The 20,988-nt window shown below is 34.1% G+C and overlaps 1 protein-coding gene across 1 annotated transcript in view; it reads right to left on the bottom strand.

Annotated features, from left to right (window-relative positions):
* LOC110994044 (protein kibra) overlaps nucleotides 1-20,988 on the bottom strand; it is an 84,153-nt gene that overhangs the window by 32,909 nt on the left and 30,256 nt on the right. Inside the window, exon 3 of the mRNA XM_022260527.2 lies at nucleotides 15,746-15,840. Within this exon, the coding sequence (XP_022116219.2) occupies nucleotides 15,746-15,840 (95 nt within the window). The remainder of the gene's footprint in view (nucleotides 1-15,745; nucleotides 15,841-20,988) is intronic.

Genomic DNA, 20,988 nt, shown 5'->3' with positions numbered 1-20,988 from the left:
ATCATTTTTTTCTGTATCGTAATTTTTATAATATTTATTTTATTCTTTAACCCTTAGATTTGAGATTATTTTTTAGATTTTACTTCATTTTGTTATATGCATATGTAAATTTTTATACACTTGTATTTTACCTTAAAAGGCGTTGCAGGTATAAAGTACCCTCTGTATGTGTTTTTTATTGTTCCATACTAGAATAGTCTGGAATAATCGCCGCCCGTTGCCTAATAACATATGTAACCTGCTGTTTTATGCTTTTTGTAAAATAACGAAGTGAAAATAAATAAATAGACACGTTTCTTGCAAGCAAATTCCATACAAAATCTGAATACTAACATCGAGCCGAGACCAAAAATAAATAAAAATACCATAAAAGAATCGTAAAATAAATATTTGAAATTTTAACTTGGGAACATCTCTAATTATTTTGAGCATTCTTCAGTTTACGAGCTTTGAATGACAAATTATTACTTTGAATTATCAATGATCTTTAACTGTGTTATGGCTACATGTAAAACTCAATATATATTTAGGTGACTTTTGTACGTGTATCACATATTATTTTAGTTAATACATGCATTTACGAACTTATTTTAAGTAAATTTTACGAGACTCTTAGGCTACATTGACGCAGGCGCTAAATCTTAATATATAAATCTCCTGTCAGGATGTTTGTCCGCGATGGACAGTATAGGAATACTACTTAACCGTTTTCAAATTAAATTGGCAAACCGTGAGCAGTCTGGTCCAACTTAAGAGATAGGATAGCTTAGATCATTAATTATAGTTGCAACTTTGTTTTATTGCAAATTATTTGTGTATTATTCGATACAATTCTAACAGATGGCGCTGTGCTAAATGTACCAACCTTTCACATAAGTTTTAGCGATTCTCTTGAATAGTTAACTACTATGTAATATAACAAAAACCTTAGCCACAGCAACGCTTGGCCGAGTCTGCTAGTAAATATATAAGTTACTACATACCTGGTGCTTTCTTCCCTCAACGAATATGTATCACAATATAGGCTTTAATGGTGCAATCTATTCATATATTTTTTAACTATTATTTTTACTGTGAAGGTTTAGAATATTGTATAATAAATAAAATACTCCATATATTATTGTATTAATATATAACAGGTAATATTGAATTTCATTTCAATATTTACAATGTTAATCCATTTCCAAATTCCTAATCATTAGTTATAATTATGATAATAAATAGAAAATTAAAACAAATTAAATAATTTTGAGTCTGTGGCAGTGTACCTTTAACGCTAATTGTCATCATTCATTTATTAAATACATTTTTGGAACATTGCCTGGAACATATCACTTAGTGAGTAATCTTTACATCTGTTTCAAATGCATTATTTATTATATGCACGTAAATGAGTGACGTTTTTTAGAAAGCACTAAATAACGAAATGCCATTAGGGACCGAATACCATTCGTACAGGAAACTGCGCCGGCGTAACAAAATATGAATAAAATTTTAATTGCCTTCAAGGAACGAATCTAATTTCAGGTGGATGTTGAAAGTAATAAATTTAGGTGCGCCGGAGTTTATTTGTCGATATAGCGTTGTCGGATTTAGATTAGAAGGTTCTAATCCGGAATATGCAAAGAGAGAATGTGTGTTTCTCAAAGACAAATTCAATTCCCTTCGCTACTCTTTCAAATATATATCATTAAAACACTATCAGAGAATATCACTAAATTAAACTGATTTTAACACTCAGTTACAAATACAAATATTACATTAGACATACAAACATTTGTATTCCCATTTTCTCTCTTATCTCTTATGCAATTATTTAATCAATTACCGCCTAAAATTCGCAATATTGGCACGTTTGACAAATTACCACGTGGCATACCAATTCTTAAAAGGCTGCACTCGCGAGCCCTCTGGCATTGATTGTCCATGGGCGGCAGTACCACTTAACATCAGATGAGCCTCCTGCCCGGTTGCCCCTTGTTCTATATAAAAATAAATATCCATGGTAGCGTTAAACGTTTAACGCAACCTTGTCGAAAGTCGCATTAGAAATTTCAATTCGAAAGCTTTTTAAAGTACGGAGTTATGAGATAATACTTAGGGCTGAGTCGAAACTCTTGAATCTTAGTTCAAGATGTTCTTCATAACAATTATCCAAGAACACCTATAATTATCATTTTCAAAGCTACATATACTTCCATACATTTTAGCGCGAAATAATTGGTTAAGGCTTCCGTACCCCGTAATTATTGGTACACAGTAGCATGTTTCACTTACGGCAATTATTTAAATGTACCATCTTGAGGAAAATTATGTTGCGTTGTAATTTATCAACTTTTGGCAGATTTTTGTGAAATTATAGCTGTTAAAGTAACAGTTTTAACAAGATTAAAACATTTGGAATTTACAATTTAAACTTCCTATATTTTTGGAAAAAACGAGGAAATGAAAATGGAAAAGAATTCTCTGGACAATTCAGGAAAAAAACGCGAAACTAAGATGGTTGGAAAGAATTCGGCTTTCGACTCTTTGTGACTAACGCACCCTGAGGTTGTTTGGACACAAGGAGATCGTGATTGGCAGAGTAAAGGGTACCAGATCTCGAGGTCGATCCCCAAAGTAGAGACCATGACGGGTATTTTTATTTATTTACCATAACCAAGGCGCAGAAGCTTGCCGAAGACCGAGGAGAGTGAAGTTGTCCGGAGCAGCGACCTTCAGAATTGAAGAGTGCCACTGAAGAAGAAATTTTTGGTACAAACTCAGCCAGATTTTAATCGTCAGATATACAGAGTCTTGACAGATGGCAGTTGACGATTGATTGTTATGTCAGCACTTATGCATTCTGATGTTGACGAAAAGCTTATACTTTAGATTCTTCAAGCAAAATGACGCAGATATTTGTAAAAACGAAACATTGTATAACCACTTCAAATCTACTAGTATATGTCCTATATTTCATTGATCATATGCTTGAATATTGTTCGAAAAAAATCCATTATAAATATATATATACTACAGTAAACAAATAGTAAACTATGCACCCTAAAAACTCGGTTCTATAGTATCTATGGTGATTGTATTGATTTAAATAACCCCTTGTAAACACAACAAGGAACCATTTAACACGATATCATATTTTTAAATCGTAATTTTCTAAAGCCAAATTCATGTCGGTTATAGTATATTTTCGCGCACTAGTCTCTGTCAATAAGGTCCTGGGAGAGACGAAATCCGGAACTGATGAATTGACCAATCAGAACCAAACGAATTGACGTCTCGTCTTTCGTTTCACGTTAATTAAGTATTCAGCAAATATTTTAGCAATTGTGACCGATGTAGTTATGGTAGTTTACATAATAATAAATATCTTGTTAAAACTTTCTAGGCTCCTGAGAAGACTGTATATCAGGAGTGACTTCCCAGTTTGTTAATATATTTATATATAGCTAACCATCAGCTTGTACAAGAATAAGAATTCAAATGTAAAAATATAAAGGTACTATATACTTCATTATTCCATATAATTTAGTCTTTTTTATGGTCGACGGGTTTAGTTAGTAAATAAGACATAAATAATATAAATGGTAATTTAAATATATTTTTTTAAAGACTAGAATATAGATAGTATATAGATATGAGGGAAAACCCTCATTTGGACGTCCTGTGAGCCTAAAAGGGCAATAATTGCAGACCATAGCAGTCATTTTATAGGGTGCCCTATTGAGTTTTATCCCGTTTGAGAATTATATATACATATTACTATTTATTTAAGTAATGGCCCGTTTTTGACATATATGTCAATAACGCGAATGTGCACATACGCCACTAGCGACACACCTTATCTATAACTGATAAAGAAGAATTTATTACATACCTTTTCACCATTAAGAACAGTTATGTATGTTACAAATTTAAAAATGCTACTGTGATTCGGAATAGCTGTTTTTAAAATTCCATTGCGCGCACGCATCGAATTATTGCCATACGTAATGGAGACGACGCGGAGTGATTTAATTTTCTTTTTATTGAGGTTTTAAGGCTAATGGTTAATAAGGCTTTTTAGGAGTTTTATTTCATTATTGGTTATCATATTTTTAACTTTATTTAGAAAGCGTGTGGCACATTTAAACAATTGAAATAATGATTAAGCTTAAGACTAATGTGATAAAATATGTACCTAAAACATTGAATTTTTAATTAAAATTGAGAAGTTGGCCTAAGCGTGCGAGTCTCTTCCCTGAGGTCGTAGGTTCGATCCCCGGCTGTACACCAATGGACTTTCATTTTATGTGCATTCACATACGCTCGAACGGTGGAGGAAAACATCGTAAGAACCAACTTGCCGTACCAAAAATCGACGGCGTGTGCCAGGCAGAGGAGGCTGATCGTTCGCCTATTAGATTTTGAAATAATCATGAACAAATATAGAGAATCTGAGGCCCAGACATAACAAGGTTGTAGTGCCACTGATTGATTTTATACATAATATAAGTTATATACATAAATATTAATATACATTAGCCTTCTTTAAATGTTTTATTTCCTTCAACATAGTGTATGTTTAATAGAGATATAGCATTGCCTGCCTATTCCTTCGAGAAAAAGGAGTTATAATATAAATAAAATTCCTTGATGGTCGAACCGGCACATTCTTTTTTAAAACTTACGAACTGTCAAACTTCAACAAAGGTTTTATGTAAGGCACAGACTACATATCCATTTCACAGAGTCACAAAACCAGCACAAGATGTCACCTTATTCAATGTGTTAAATGTCAGGGTTGTCGCAAACATGATCCTACTCACGACAATCGCGTTAATTTTAAAAATGTATTTAAATTAAAGTTTTGTGTTTGTACATGCTTATGAACCATATGTATGTATACCTTATGTATCATACTCTTCCTCATGTTGGTGATTTTTGGTGTATTCAAGAGTTAAGTGTATTCAAGAATTATTTTTGGGTGTTTAAGACACCAAGTTTAAGTGTCTAGGAAGTATGTCGGATTAGCTAGTTTACTGAAACGTTTTAATAACCTTGGAAACTGCAAATATATTATCGGCCGATAGTTCACACAAAACTCAATCAATCGCCCGGCTGGAAACAGATAGTCTAGTAACCTTTTGGTTTTTGAAGTGAGCGGTCGAATAATCGTGGTAATTAAGATTAATACGGTAATTCATAGTAATAATTTTAATATTTCTTTGCTTTCAGCGACGGAGGAGGATAGAAGATAAATCGGTAGTATTAAATGCAGATTTTCTGTAGTGATAACACAATCTTACACGATTTTTGCCTGTTCGTGGCGAATGAAAAAAGTCGGCCGACTAACTTATACTTCTGTAGTTTAAAAGTTTATGTGAATTCTCAAATAAGAAAAACGTCTTTGTAGGACGTTATAAGAACTTTTCGTCAAGTAATATAATGTTATAAAGTTGTCATTGTTTCACTACATAGTATTTATTTATTATTTCAACAAGAATGAGGTGACAGCCCTAGGTGTGAGGCAACACGTGCATTCAAATGGAATGCAAGTATTCAAATATGAAAGGTGTGTACGTCTTTATATTCGTAAAATAATAAATCCGTTCACAGATAATTTATTATCAAAAGAACAAATCCAAAGACTATTTTCATACAATATTTATTTAATTATTTAAAAAGGTCCGCTACATTAATCATTAATTGAGCATGTCTAGGTTGTTCTCAAGAGTGAGTACAGTGAATTTTTACAACCTTTTGAAGTAGATGCCTCAGATTTCTATATCTGTTTAAATATTATTTATTAATCTAATAGACAAGTAGGTGGTCAGTGCCTAACACACGCCGTCGAGTTTTTAGGTCTAAGACAAGCCGGTTTCTGCACGATTCCTTGTTCGAGCGAATGTTAAATGCGCACATAGAAAGAAAGTCCATTGGTGCACATACAGGTATCGAACCTACGACTTCAGCTTTTTGTTTAAAAGTTCGTATATTAATAACGGAAATTTTACTTAATTGGGAATGTTCTTCTACTCAGCGATCTTCCTGATATATGTTCTTGTAAATTCTTAATAATAGGATTACAACTGTATATCACAGATTACAATCAAATATTCAAATTCGCTGTGATACGTGAGATGCTGTATTAAAGCGATTTATATATTATATACAGTTTTATCGGTTTATTAATCAAATGACATGTCAACCATAGATATTGTTCAACACCCACGACGCTAACTCTAAATTCACATTTGAGTTTCGTAATTAGTTATATTGAGCAGCTTTCAGCGTGCTCTAATCCCTGCTAGAAGGTTCGATCTCCGGCTGTGCTCCCCTATGTACTTTATCTTATGTGCATCTAACATTTGCTCGGAATGTGAAGGAAAACTGTCCAATTTAAAAACTATTTCGTGTGACATGATATTATTAAGTAGATTGTAAAAATACAACTTTGAAATTATTTTATTTTATTTTTCTTAGCCGAATTAAACCCTAAAATTTTAAATAGCTGTAAACAAATTTTCCATCGCCTGCCACTCGGTATAAGTATATGCCATTCTTAGCACAGGTCTTGATCCTCTTTTTTACAGAACACGGACAAACATTCAAACAGATCATGGACACACTCAATGTCAGAGCTCGCGAGTGCGGTGCAGGCCTTATAAGAATTGATACGCTCTTTTCTTTAAGGTCCCTAATTCGAATTAAGAACAGTACTCCACCTGAGGCCGAATTTCCTCTTCTTGTGTTAATATAGTTAAAATATAGGGGTGGGTAAAGCTCGTCGACGTATCGCTTAGGGCTTTTCAAGATATATCATGAAAAGTTCAGTAATTGAAGACTACGAAGAATAAAAACTGTCGAAACGCACGTAGTTTTTATTTATTACAGATATACCTACATTATCCTTACAGCCTTATTCCTATGCCAATACGATAATGTCTAGAAACGTTTAATAAAACTCAATAATACATAATATATAAAATTAAACACATAATATACACAATATCGCTACTGTGGATTATTCACTCTGCGAACATACAAATATGTATAATAACGTTAACGAGTACTTCGCCATTAAAGTATCTCTTATTAAATGGCATAGATTTAATTCAGTGTACCGCTATTATTATTACATAAATACGTGTAAAATTTCGTACTTTTTATTTGAGTAGATAACCTTTAAAATCCTATTGTAAAAGTTGTTATCAAGGCTTATTTACTTTCATTTACAAGGAAAGGCCACTATGACGAATTTCGATGCTTTCTGATTTTTATATACATATCGCATGCTAAAGGAATATCAGATTTTGATTAATTCTGTAGTTTCCCACATTATATACTTTTTATTGGATACATGGCAGACGACAGGACGGCTATAAAGGACAGTGAATCGCAGTCCATGGACACCTATACATATAAGTGGGTGTGTTCACTAGATCGGAAAATAAAATTTGTTTTTTTTTATAACAGAGGGGTAAACAACTCATATCCACGCATAGACACACATTGCGAGTGCCTTTTAAGAATTGAATTCTTTTCTTAAAAGGCCCTACGTCGAATTGGTTCGGATATAGTGGGCATAGCAGTGGTGCGCAGCAAAAAAAAATTTTTTTGTATTCATAGTCTGTTACTGCTGTGCCTGTTGTCTCTTTCTAACTCATTGCGTTTACGATGAGATAAAAAATAGAGTAGATTAAATAAAACAGTGTCAGACTTTACTCTGTAGGAGAAAGTCTTTATACTATTTTTTTATAGTCTATTGATAAATTGACGTAAGTCTGTGATTAAGTCCTGGCAGATTTATAAGACATTTCTCACTGAGATTCAAACCTCATATAAATCACTTGGATATCGCATTACAAGTCATCGATCACCAATTGTTTTGTCTGTTTCACTATCAATGTAATTTGTATTGGCATACTCTGTGGTTATGTTTGAGTAATGGCGCGAAATTCTCACATACCAATGTCACAAATCAAAATGTTACAACTGTCAAACATTTCAAATTTCGAAGTTGACAATTCTTTACAGCCTTCGACTTGACAACGCAAGGTATCTTAGAGGAACTCCATCCAATTTTAACCTTTACAAATTATTCGTAAAGGTTAAAATTGGATCGGCAAAGCCCTATATTATTCTTAGCCGAATTAAGACCTAAAATTCTAAACTGCTGTAAACAAGATTAAACATACCTCAAATCTTGTGTACAAAAACTTGTAGGTACTTGTATTAAAATTCAATAAAAAAAAAGATTATTTTATGTATTATTTATAAAACAAACAATATTGTCCTACATGTCATCCTAAATAGACAAGAATACTTATCCAGTTAAAATTACTAGAACTAGAAAATAATATAAGTTTTGTCAGTTTACCCATTTCATACAGCGAATCAAATGTGCCACTTTCAGAAGACTAGTCCTAGCTAACTTAGTTATAATAACTATCTCGACATATTAAATTGACGGTAATTAAAACTACATCAAAATTCATTGACATTTGTCCATGATTAACGTCACAGAGCTTCTTGGAAGACGCAAGAAATTGGTATTTTTTTTTTTTTTTTAATAGAACAGGGGGCAAACGATTTGGATCGAGCCTCAATACCGAACACGACGGAGACTTACTGTGCCCTCTGTCCCATCTAGGGGTTATAGGACATTAAGTCAATCCTATATTTAAAGTACATTAGGACATGTAATTGTATGCTAGGTCTAAATATGTGTAATCTATCGTATATCAAATTTAAATAATTGCATCTTTAAATCAAGGATACGTTAAGCCGTTTTACCTTTGCATAATATACGGATAAATATTCCGAGCTGGGACTGAGCGTTATTAGTTTTGTCATTTGCACGCCTACGATGCAAATGTATTGAAGATAATTACCAAAAAGAATGTAATAATAATAAAATATGCTGTGTTACTATAGTTATTAATAATGTTCGGTGGCAGAGGCAAAAATGTTTTTTTTAACTACACATGTTTATTTTTAGCTTTCTAGCCGATTAGGAGTTTAATTACGAACACATGCACATAATATTTATATATATATTTATTACCTGTTTATTTCATGTATAGATAAATCTACCTAGGTACCATCTAGCGCCATCTACCGGACTGATTTATGAAATTAAACCAACACGCAACGCCACGAAAAAAAGTGGAATTATGTATATAAAGATAAGGAGTCATAGTTCGTAAAGGTGATATGTTGTACCGTATGTCAAAATGAAATTTTTTACGTAAGTGCTATAAATTAAAATACATTTAAGCGACAAACTAGAGAGCAACAATTTGAACAATTAAATTCTTCCAAAGTTTACCAAATAGAACGATGTTTGCATTTAGGGTCGAATGTAAGAGACAAATGGTATTGTGTCAGCTAGTATCAAATTAAGAAGTAGCGAGAGCGGTCATGGGGCTTAAGACTGGTAAAGCACCAGGTCTTGACTTGATAGCGGCAGAAATGCTAAAAGCGGACTTGGCTACCACCGTCGACGCGCTGACACCTTTGATTGGCGAAATCTGGACAAGCGAGAAGCTTCCGGAAGACTGGAATAGGGGCCTACTTATAACTGTGCCCAAAAAAGGCGATCTTAGCCACTGTAGCAATTGGAGAGGTATCACTTTGCTCTCAGTCCCTTCCAAGGTTTTTTGCAGAATTATCTTGGACAGGTTGTCTGGAGCCGTCGAGCCCCTCCTCCGCATTGAACAAGCTGGCTTCCGGCCTAATCGCTCATGTACTGACCAAATTAATACTCTTCGTATCATCCTCGAACAGGCATCAGAATGGCAGAGGGAGATTTATCTTACCTTTGTTGACTTTGAAAAAGCTTTCGATACGCTGAGTTGGAACAGCATATGGTCGCGACTCTCTGTCATTGGTGTCCCGCCAAAGATAATCAACTTAGTAAAGGCCAGCTATCAGAACTATTCTTGTAGAGTGACTCACAATGGCCTCGTCTCAGACGATATTCAAGTACACACGGGCGTCCGACAAGGCTGCTTACTCTCGCCACTACTTTTCCTGATTGTTCTCGACGGGATTATGCATCGCACACATCAGAGCAAGCGCCGCGGCATAGAGTGGGGATTAACCAACATATTGGAAGATCTGGATTATGCCGATGACCTATGTCTGCTAAGTCACACGCACCGTGACATGCAATCCAAGTTAGACGACCTGGAACGCGAGGCGGGATTTGCGGGACTCAAAATCAACACCCGGAAAACTAAAGAAATGCGTGTTGGAGTTGATAACCGCACCCCATTGCGGATGGGAGGGGAGAGCGTGGAGATTGTTAAAAACTTTGTTTACCTCGAAGCGTCGTGTCTGAAAATGGAGGTACAGAGGAGGATATCACCTCACGCATTGCCAAGGCCCGAGCAACCTTTGCACAACTTCGGCCTGTATGGCAGTCACGGATGCTGACGCGTCGAATCAAGTTTAAAATATTCGGATCCAACGTCAAGTCTGTGCTGCTTTATGGGTGTGAAACGTGGAAGGTCACCAAAGACATCTCGCACCGACTCCAAGTCTTCGTCAACCGCTGTCTTCGCCATATTCTGGGTATCTACTGGCCTGAAAAAATCTCCAACGAGCAACTTTGGGAGCGCTGCCGAGAAACCCCGATCAGTCAGCAGATCAAGAGGCGCAAGTGAAATTGGATAGGCCATACACTTCGAAGGGATCCCAGTCATATTCCCAAACAGGCGCTTGATTGGAACCCGCAAGGAAAGCGAAGGCGTGGCCGTCCCAAACAAACCTGGCGCCGTACAGTAGCGGACGAGGTAAAGAGAGCTGGTAGGACTTGGAGAGAGGTGAAACACGAGGCGCAAGACCGAACGGGATGGAGGCTCGCTGTGGACGCCCTCTGCCCCACCTAGGGGTTATAGGACATAAAGAAGAAGAAAGAAAGAAGTATCAAATTACTAATGAATACCAGTAATTCGATTCGTAGTTTTAATATAAAAAAAGTCGTATGTAATAAAAATATATACAAATTTAAATATTACTTAGCGAGCGACACAGTGCCCCTGGCACTCATCTGTTACAGTTCTAGCTACTTTTGTTCTTCGAGATACAGTTCTTTCAACTTTAGTTTTAATGTAGAGTTCTATCTTCTGCAGCTCTTGGGTTACAGTTCTTAACTATTACTAGTTATACTTTAGTTTTTTAAATTAATAGTTCTATCAACGACAGTTCTAGAAACTTGAGTTTTTGCCATACAGTTCTAGCAACTTCAATTCATGAGTAACAGTATTAGCAACATTAGTTTTTTTTAAATTAAAGTTATATCAATGACAGTTCTAAAAAAGTGAGCTTTTGCGATACAGTTCTAGCAACTTGATTTGTGCGAAACAGTTCGATCTATGGGTCTACTAACGTCAAACAAAATCTTTCTCTTCAAAGATATGCATGCCATTCAAATAGATTTACTACCTACACTTTTCAAATGCTTTCTAAATCCAACTCATTGCCAAAGCTGGGCCCTCATCACTCCGCAAAATTCTGTGTAACGAATATATACACACAGCAACAAAATTATATCGAATATTTTATAGGTAAATTGTACAATGTAAAACATACACTATCCATATTGTAACAAAGTCTAGAGTTACATATAATGTTTGTGTTTATAATTCGCATGCCTACACGTACAGTAGAAGCCGTGCAACTATGTATGTACTATCAGCAAACACTGACAATTATATAAAAATACCTTATTATATATATGTGTATTGCTTAATGAGTTGGTTATATGTTTTAGTAGTCATTATGTCAAAAAGCTTTTAATTAATTGCATTGAATACAAAATCCGAGGTCGTAGGTTCGAGCCCCGACTTTACACTAATAGTAAGCACCATTTTAAAATTATCAACCAACGCAAGGCCTTGCTTTGGCGGACTCTGGACCAGGGAACTTTCCGTCTATGAGCATTTAATACTCGATGTTCTAAACGAAAACACCCACAGTCAACGGCGTGCAGAATGCAGAAGATACAGAAATCAGACGCCCAGATCCAAAGTTGTACCATTTTTTAACAATTGTACTATAACGCTGTCCTATAACAGAATACCTAGCATAAACATTCTTAAAACAATCAAGTTGCGATTCAGTTGATTTTAGGTACCAATAATGCAAAGAAGGTTTCAATAGTCTAATACTCTCTCTCTATAAACAATATTTTATGGGCATGTAAATACAGCCTTATTGCTTCCTAAGACTGCTATTATGGCCTTAAAAGATTTAAAACCAACATCCAAATGTCTTATGAAGTTTTTCTTGCTAAACTTGCTTCTGTGTTAAATGAAATGCGTTCGGCGGTCATGCTGACACTACCTTGTATAGAAACACGATTTTTATGAAATAGACTAAAGCGTCTATGCAAGCAAAGACTCTAACAGTAAACATAAAGAATGACAGATCTAAGAAGATAGAATTTGGTATTATATTAATTTAAAAAGTCGCCATATCGCACACTAAAAGCTTTTGTGATAAGTCTGACATCCGTAAGTCCATACTTGGATTTTGACATACGGGAGTCGTTGTTCGCGCTTAGTCATGACACAAAGTGACACTAAGATTCTGAGACAAAACCAGTGCTGTTATGACTCCCGTATGTGAAAAATCATTGGAATTTGGAAGTCATAGTTCACGCTAAGCCATGACTCTGAGGGTTTGAAGATTTAGAGACAAGACTAACTAGCGGTAAGTTTAACTCCCGTATGTCAAAAGTCTTGGATTTTGACGTATCTCGCATACGTGTTGGACAGTGCTCGTAGTTCGCATGAGTTATGACTTAGTGTAAGATTCTGAGCCAAAATCTAGTGTTAAGTATGACACCCGTATGTCAAAAATGTATGAGAATTTGGCGTATGGGAGTAATTGTTTCTGAATTTCACCCTGTATCTTACGCTAAAGGCAACGAATTTGTTAAGTATGTTGCCATAGTCATGATGTTGTTTTTTTTTCATATATGTTCCATGGTAAACATTTATTACGATACAAACTAATAGCCTCTAGTTACTACTATATAAAATTCCATTAATATGTCAAATCCAGCCGGATATTTACCCAATCAATTCTCGCTTACAATTCCAATATATAACACAAAACGTGGAAATTTAACAGCGATAAATGTTTTTTTAACATGTTTTGTATATGTTACATTAAGATCCGTTGTAATTTCGTATAATTGTAGTTATTTCCATTTTTAAGTTTTGACATTAAGTTTACAAATAAAAGCTACTTTATAGTTTTCAGAATTAACTCCGCCTAATCTGTAATTACGTTTAAAACAAATCAAATATGAGTAGTATTGGTGGGTCAATAGATATCATATAAAAATAATAAGAACGTAATCTGTCTAAAAATATAACTGGTTGACGACAATTCGAAATTTTAAAAAACTTCCGGATCCACAGACTAGGAAGAATATCATTCAACAGAACAACATTATATTTTTCTTATGTGTGCTGATTATATTATGTGAAATTTAAAATCTCTTGGTATTTTGGATTCGTGTTTTTTACATGTAAATTTTAAGTACAAATTGGGTGGGCGGTACTTCAGACCGGCTGTGACAACTTTTAAACCTACTGAAGGTAAACAGCATTGCGAGGCTGATTCAGTTTCGCTAATCATTCCACTTTTGTTTTTAACCATCGTTTAGAAACAAATATAGGGAAATCCAGATCCCAAATGGTCTTAGGAAAAATAAATGTAAAGTATTCATTCGGTAAATTGTTATTTTCTGCCCAAATACATCAAAAAGTTTTTGGAGTTGGTAAAGGAATGGGGGCGAATGATGACGCCATGATTTCTATAAAAATTCAACAGTCATGGGTCACAGCCACTCTAGTATAAAGTTCAAATATACAGACACATCCAGGTCGATAGCTTGTTTACATTATCGATTGACGTCAACCGAAGGTTAGATAACTGCACACAGGTCACATTCCAATGTCGGTTCTAGGAAAAAATAATAGAATTCTAAACTTGATTTCGTCAAGGTCTGTTCGGAATCTTTCGTGTTTTGTCTGTGGAATTTAACTAAAAACTATTTTTTGTGTTTTGAAAATAGAATAATATTCGTTCCACCTATTATTATAAATTTGTAAATGGAATGGACATATGACACTTTTGACGTCAATTTGTTAGTCACTGGTCTGTAGCTTTTACGTCGTCACTAATATCCCTCATATGGTGAAGATGTAAAGAAAGTAAAAATAATACATATTATAATGGTTTAATTAAAGTATGGCGAATAACCCCACAGTAATTACTACGTAAATGTACTAAGAACATTTATCGCATTGGTAAAAGCGGGTTTATCAATAGTGTAAGCCTACTTAAATACGAAAACTATGGCCAAGTGGCTTCAAACTTCGACTCTCATCCCTGAGGTCGTTGGTTCACAACGTGAAAAAAAAACTTTATCTCTTTCTGATTTAATTCAAATAGAAGACCTACAGAGACCAGATGAGTCTAGTACAATTAACACCTGACTGTAAATAATTGGGATAATGAGCACTTTCTAAAAATCAGCGACTTTTGGACGATTCTTTTAAAGAAAAATTGCGCTTAATTTAGAAACATAATGAAAGATAAGAATCTAAGTGGCGCAAAGACGGTTGTGGTATGTCATTGTTTTATTTTAAAGTGAACAGTTAAATTACTACTAACGAATAATTCAGAGTAGGTAAAACAATGATTTAGAATAGATTTGTACAAAAATAATCTAAATAAAATGGCGTCGCAAATCGCAATTTTCAACAAACCCTTCTCAGACGTATTTTTCGTTACTGTAGTTCAATGGTACTGGTTCCACATAGTTTTGATGCGCGGCAAAAACTGCCATGAAAAACACTCAGTTGTGCTCAGTTGTCAAGAGTTTGTACGAACTTTGAGTTTTGACAAGCATAACAAGACACTACACGTTCTAAATTCAAATGTTAAACAATCTCAAACATTACCATATTCATAGAGTATTAAAATTTATAATTATCTAACATATACTCTGTGATGTATCGTTCAATTGGAAACAATATGAGTGCCCACTTATCTGTTATCTGTGGTATCTGACATTCCTCAGTTATCTATGTCTTAATGCCTTCGAGTGCGCATTATAGATAGGTAGTCATTAATTTGATATCATCTATTTTTAATTGCCGTGAACGAAAATGCTTTTGGAATTTCGAGAGAATTTATTGTCGTGAACATTATGGCTTTCTCTATCTACCGTTAACCGTATATAGAATACACTTATATTACCCACGTGTTTACAGAATTCCTTTATTTGCATTATATATGGTAATGTTTTTAGCATTCAGGCAATTTAATGATATTATTCTTTATTCGGATATTAATCCGACGACTTGCGGACGTGCGTGCGTAAAGTACACATTTCAGAAGTGAAACTTCTTTGTAAATTAATTATTACTGAATTAATATCCCCAATAGATGATCATGTACTAGTATATGATCACTCCATGTATTTGTATATCTATATTCACACTGTATATGTGCTGATGATAAAAAATCCGCATTTACTGCACAAGACGTTATGCGACAGAATTGCCATCTACAGTTCTAATATGTAATTACTAAACGAATACATATACCAATAGCGTGTATTATCGATCTCTCTCATTCTCTTTCAATCGGTCTCAATCTCCCTTCAACAAAAATGCTGCACATAAAAGTGACGTTGCGAAAAATATTGCTGCGACATCTTAAAGCAAAAACTCACCTCTAGAGCCTCTTGGGCAGTGTGGAGGTAGTCCCTCAGCATCGCCTCTTGAATGCTCAGCCATTCTAACCTCGGGTCTTCTAACTGCGTCACCTCTGTAATGAGATGAAATAAATTATGTATATATATATATATATACATATAACATGAATCAAGGTGAAATATGCGGTTTCAACACATATAGTTGTGTACCTATTCCTCTTTATTCGTGAAATATTCGTTCTCTTATCATAAGAAAGATTCTGTGTTGTGTGTGTGTTTACGCTGTTCTATAGCTGTAGACTTTTTGAGACTGAGGCAAGCCCAGTCCTCACGATGTACTTCACCGATGTTCGATGGGTAGCCATAAGGTTTTATAATTAAAGTGGGTAGTTTAAAATTGCCACACGGACCAAATGTTTGAATTTGGTTTAATTTACTATTCAATTTCAATTCGACTTAGTGTCCTTCAAGAAAAGAGCCCTCAGACATTGACAGTGTCTATGGGCGGAATCACTTAACATGCACTTTTGCCTTTGAAATAATTTCTTGTAAAACACACAAAATTGTTAGTTTTATCGGTTTATAACATTTAAATATTTGAGTTCAATAAAACATACCTAAACAAATATATAAATACATGAAGCCTTGATTCTGATTATGTTGAAAGCTAATCAGGTGTGGCTTGCATAATGCAATTTATGTAAAGCGATATAGATTTGTATTCTAGTCTATGTTATAATATTATAAAGAGGAAAGATTTATATCTAAGTATGTTTGTAACGAATTAATTAAGATACTAAATACTTAAAAAGGGCCTGTTACTAGTCTCTAGTCTATGGATATACACTATGATCCATCGACATTCCAGTAATTATATTTGAGTGTTAAACTGTAGTCTGTGTAAAAAAGTAACTACAAAAATCTTCAAAGTCGTGTCACAAGTTTGATAAAGATTTCTTTATCTTGACTGTTTCACGTTTTATTTGAAAATCACGTATCAAATAATAATTCTAAGAGCACCACGATCACCAAGTATAATAAACTTATATCGGAGTTAAACCGCACGTGACAGGAATGACTCTCGTGAAAGTTGTATAATTTATCAGGAAAAACTAATAGGACCCCACAAGTCAATGGGAACTCATAAAATTTGACATTGGCATTGCCCACTTGGATATTTCCCAAATTTAGATGAAAACAAGATGTCCTGGAATGTACTGTACATATTTTTTATAGAATAGGGGGCAAACGGGCAGGAGGCTCACCTGATAAGTGATACCGCCATAATTTATATTAAGTCTTGGATCCAACTAACTAAATAAACCAAGCTGAACTATTCTGAACTGAATTGGAAGTTGAAATCTGTTTGTTTCATCAGTAAATTTCCCGCCAAAACTTAAATGGTTGTAAGTCGTCGTATGACAATTGACCACGGTTGACAATATTTTTTACAAACGTTCCTTTTCACAAAAATAAGTGCACAGAAGAAAACAGTGCAACAATAAATTAATATGTTTAATATAAGACTGGGTATCCTAGTTTACAGCTTTAAAGTCTACGATTTATTTTATACTATTAGTGCACGAGATATGAGATGCCATTTTGAAAAATCGTTGCATACATTAGAATTTGCATAATTAACATGAAGTCTTTATATGGAAGGTGTTAATTTGAGTGTGAACTTTTTTAAGGTCACAACATGCATTGCATTTATTAGTAGTCTTTATGTTACTTCAAAGTGTTGGAAGTAATTTTACAAAACAAACAGTTAAAATTGTTCTTAGTTCATCATTCAATTAAAGGTTTAAAATGAAAAATGTTATTTATTTCAACTACGTGTGTTGTTCTCACGAGAATGTAAGTCCTCCTATTTCACCATGCCTACTGCTGAGAGGACAAATCTTAGCTTTTTTCCGTTTATTTTTTTTTATTATTGTTAATAACTTAAAGATGTCATATTAAATATGGTGTCATTGTTGCAGCTCCTTACAAAACTGTTCAGGCTGAGCTAATGCTCAGCTAAGCTCGCCAAAACAGCCCCAGCTGAGCTGTAAAGGCCCTTAAGGCCAATTGTGAGATAATAAAAAAAGAATTTCGAATCTCAAAATTCGTAGTGAAAAGTGTCATATTTAAGTTTTTTAAGTTTAACTCAACAAAGCCATACATACTGAAACCAATTTGCATGCAATGACATTCCAGAGTCACTTGTACAGAGCGTGACATACAAAGTGCGGCGATCTTCCAATTATATCAATTCTGGACAAGGCCGAGTGATTGCCACTCAAATCCGATTACACGACAATTGTATGCTGTACTCTATGCCACTTTTACTCCTGGAGTGAGTACCTGTTGGCACAGATTAAACTTGAGAGAAGTTGGGGAGGATTGCAAATATATGAATTCCCTCAGACCGAATTTCCTCACCTAACCAATAGCTATGTGATTCTTGAGAAAATTTATATATACAAATATATCGTGTTACAATGTTAGTTCCCATACTCCTGCGGCTCGATTCTTATGAAATTAATTAAGCATATTCAGTAGGTCCGAGCATCGTCTACTATCTATGTTCCGAACCCCTAAAATATATTTTTTTTAATTTTGAAAACAATTTTTTTGTTTCTTTATAATACGGCTTAGAAAAATGCCCCTATTTTTATTTGTTAATTAAGGATTATCACAAGAACGTTATCACTGAGGTTCATATAGAGAATAATTCACAGAACAACCTAAAAAGTTTTCATTCTGGTCTCCGGGGTATTTAGCAACAGCAAAATGTTCAATGTTAGTATGTACTAAAAGGTAACCATTAAGGAGAAACGAAGTTCACGCGGGCAACAGTATTTTTATATATATCTGAATATATACTTCTTGTGTGCGTGTGTATGTGACTGAACTCCTCTTAAACGACTGGACCGATTTAGACGAAATTTTTTGTGTGTGTTTTTTTAATTAATTTTCAATTTATTAGTTGTTGATTTTGGAATGTTTTACATTGGATCCGACGGACGGGGCTACCATCGCAGTGTCAAATTTTAATTTTAATTTTAGTCTGTCCCGAAATTTAAAAAAAGTTTTGTTATCATTGTGTTATATCGTGTGTGACCATGTGCTGGATCGTTAGATATTGTCATAACATTTGAATAATAATTTTCATCAAAATGGCTTATTAAAAATTGAAATTTTGAAATTAAAGACGTGTAGACAGGACAACGTCTGTCGGATCCGCTAGTTTGTTATATTATATTATGACTTCAACATAACAACTAATGTAGGCAAGAGAATACATCCGTATCACCTTGACGTCCGTCGTTCAACAATTGGGCGTTTTTTAAGGCTTTTGCCTATGTGTAGACAGCTGCCCATTGTATTTCTGAACCAATTCGACTAAGGGTTCATCAAGAAAAGAGCGTACCAATTTTCGAAAGGCCAGCAACGCACTTGCGCGTCTACTGGCAATGTGAGTGTCCTTCCAAAAGTAATTAATTAATATTCATCAATAAAAGTTCAGATTTAACTGAGGGCCAAAATATTATTAAGTTAATTTAATAACGGTATTTTTTAAATTATGAAATTTAATTGTATCATTATAGCAGTATCTCAACGTTTTATTAGCGATTATATTACTGGAATTGTAAAATAATCTATAATATAATTTTACAAATCGTTTAAATGGGTCAAATATATTCGGATAAACAGCTGATCGGTCATGTCATGAGTTCGTGACCTTTACCGGTGAATGACCCAAAATTCTGGAACTTTAATTTTTTTATAGATATTGGTTATGGGAAGGATCTCTAAGTACATAGAGATCTCTAAGTATATAGAGACTCTATGATCTACCATAAGAAAAAGATCCAATAAAATGTGATTTTAATAAAATTTGTCATTTTATATACGACTGAATTTAATTGAAAATATATCTTCGATTTCTTATTTGGTGTACATTACATCAACAGTAATTCTTTTCTTTTTACACTTATTACCCACACATTGTCTATGCTTGCGTTTTCAAGGATTCCTACAAAAATTTAATACGTTTAAGGACTATTATTTTTGCGAGCTTTTCTTACTTTTGTTGACAATTTGGGTTAAATTGCAGTAAATCTACTTATGTAATACATGAACGGCCTCATGTTAATGTTTAAATATTTCGCATTTGGTTCAATCACGTGTACACATTACATAAGTACCTTTAGTGTGAAATAACAGTGCCTTTATGTAAAGCCTGTGATAACGGCGTCAAAAATGTCGCCTTTAGCCTCAACACAATGAATCATAAGTCTTTTGTATTTAACTTGCCATGCGCACTTCCGTTACTTGCTAATAAATGCGCGCTGATTCATCTCTCGAAGAATTATTAATTAATTCACATACATTACTCTAAAAGTCAGTGTTGCTGGCGCCGTGTTGCATTTTTCTTGTCATATCGCGAATCCCCGGTTTGCAGGATGCAATTCGAAAATATCATAACCAAGTAGATTTTATACGGTTTTTATGCGTAGGGTATTTCTGAGACGACTCCACTAGTATGGAATTTTGACCACAATATCTTCTAAGGCATATCTTACAAACAAGAAACCTAGAAAAGATCCTAGAAAGAAGATATCTTACGAAAATGTATAAAATTTGGGAACCCGATGATAATGAACTTAATACAATTTTGTAAAAACTTAAACTGATTTTGACTATAACGCTAAATACTAACGCTAATACTTATTAATATCAGTGTACGATATAACGGAATACATTATTATAAGCCATTTTAAAACCTCAACGAAATTATTACATTGCATGATTAAACAGTGGTTTTTAAATCGCGTTTTAATAATTTATCAGTAGCGAGTAGGTGGAATGTCTTGGAACTTTGGGATTAGGAGGAACATTTATTTAGGGGGATTTTTAGTTTATACAAGGAAATTTATTATTTTTTCTTATAAAGGCAGGCTTTATACTATTGAATAAACTGTTAATGCTCACTTTAAATTTACCAAAGCGAGCATAATAAAAATTTAGAGGGGTTTTCTAGGGGAGTCGGTTCCGGTCGCATGGTTTAAGTTTTTTTTTAATTTACCTGTTACACTACATAGTATTCTTAAGAAATATGTTGTTTTTGTTATTCGCTACAATATAAAACCTTTAGAATATTATTACAGATAAATAATAATCATAGTGTATCCTTACAAAACAATTCCCCTTATATATAAACCTAAGCCTATCTGGGTAATAATATGTAGCGAAAAATATGCCTTGGGCAAAAT

This window comes from Pieris rapae, chromosome 16, assembly GCF_905147795.1.
Source record: "Pieris rapae chromosome 16, ilPieRapa1.1, whole genome shotgun sequence".
In the NCBI taxonomy this organism is placed as follows: domain Eukaryota; kingdom Metazoa; phylum Arthropoda; class Insecta; order Lepidoptera; family Pieridae; genus Pieris; species Pieris rapae.
Note: the sequence above shows the minus strand (reverse complement) of the source record. Positions and strands in the feature narration are given on the sequence as shown.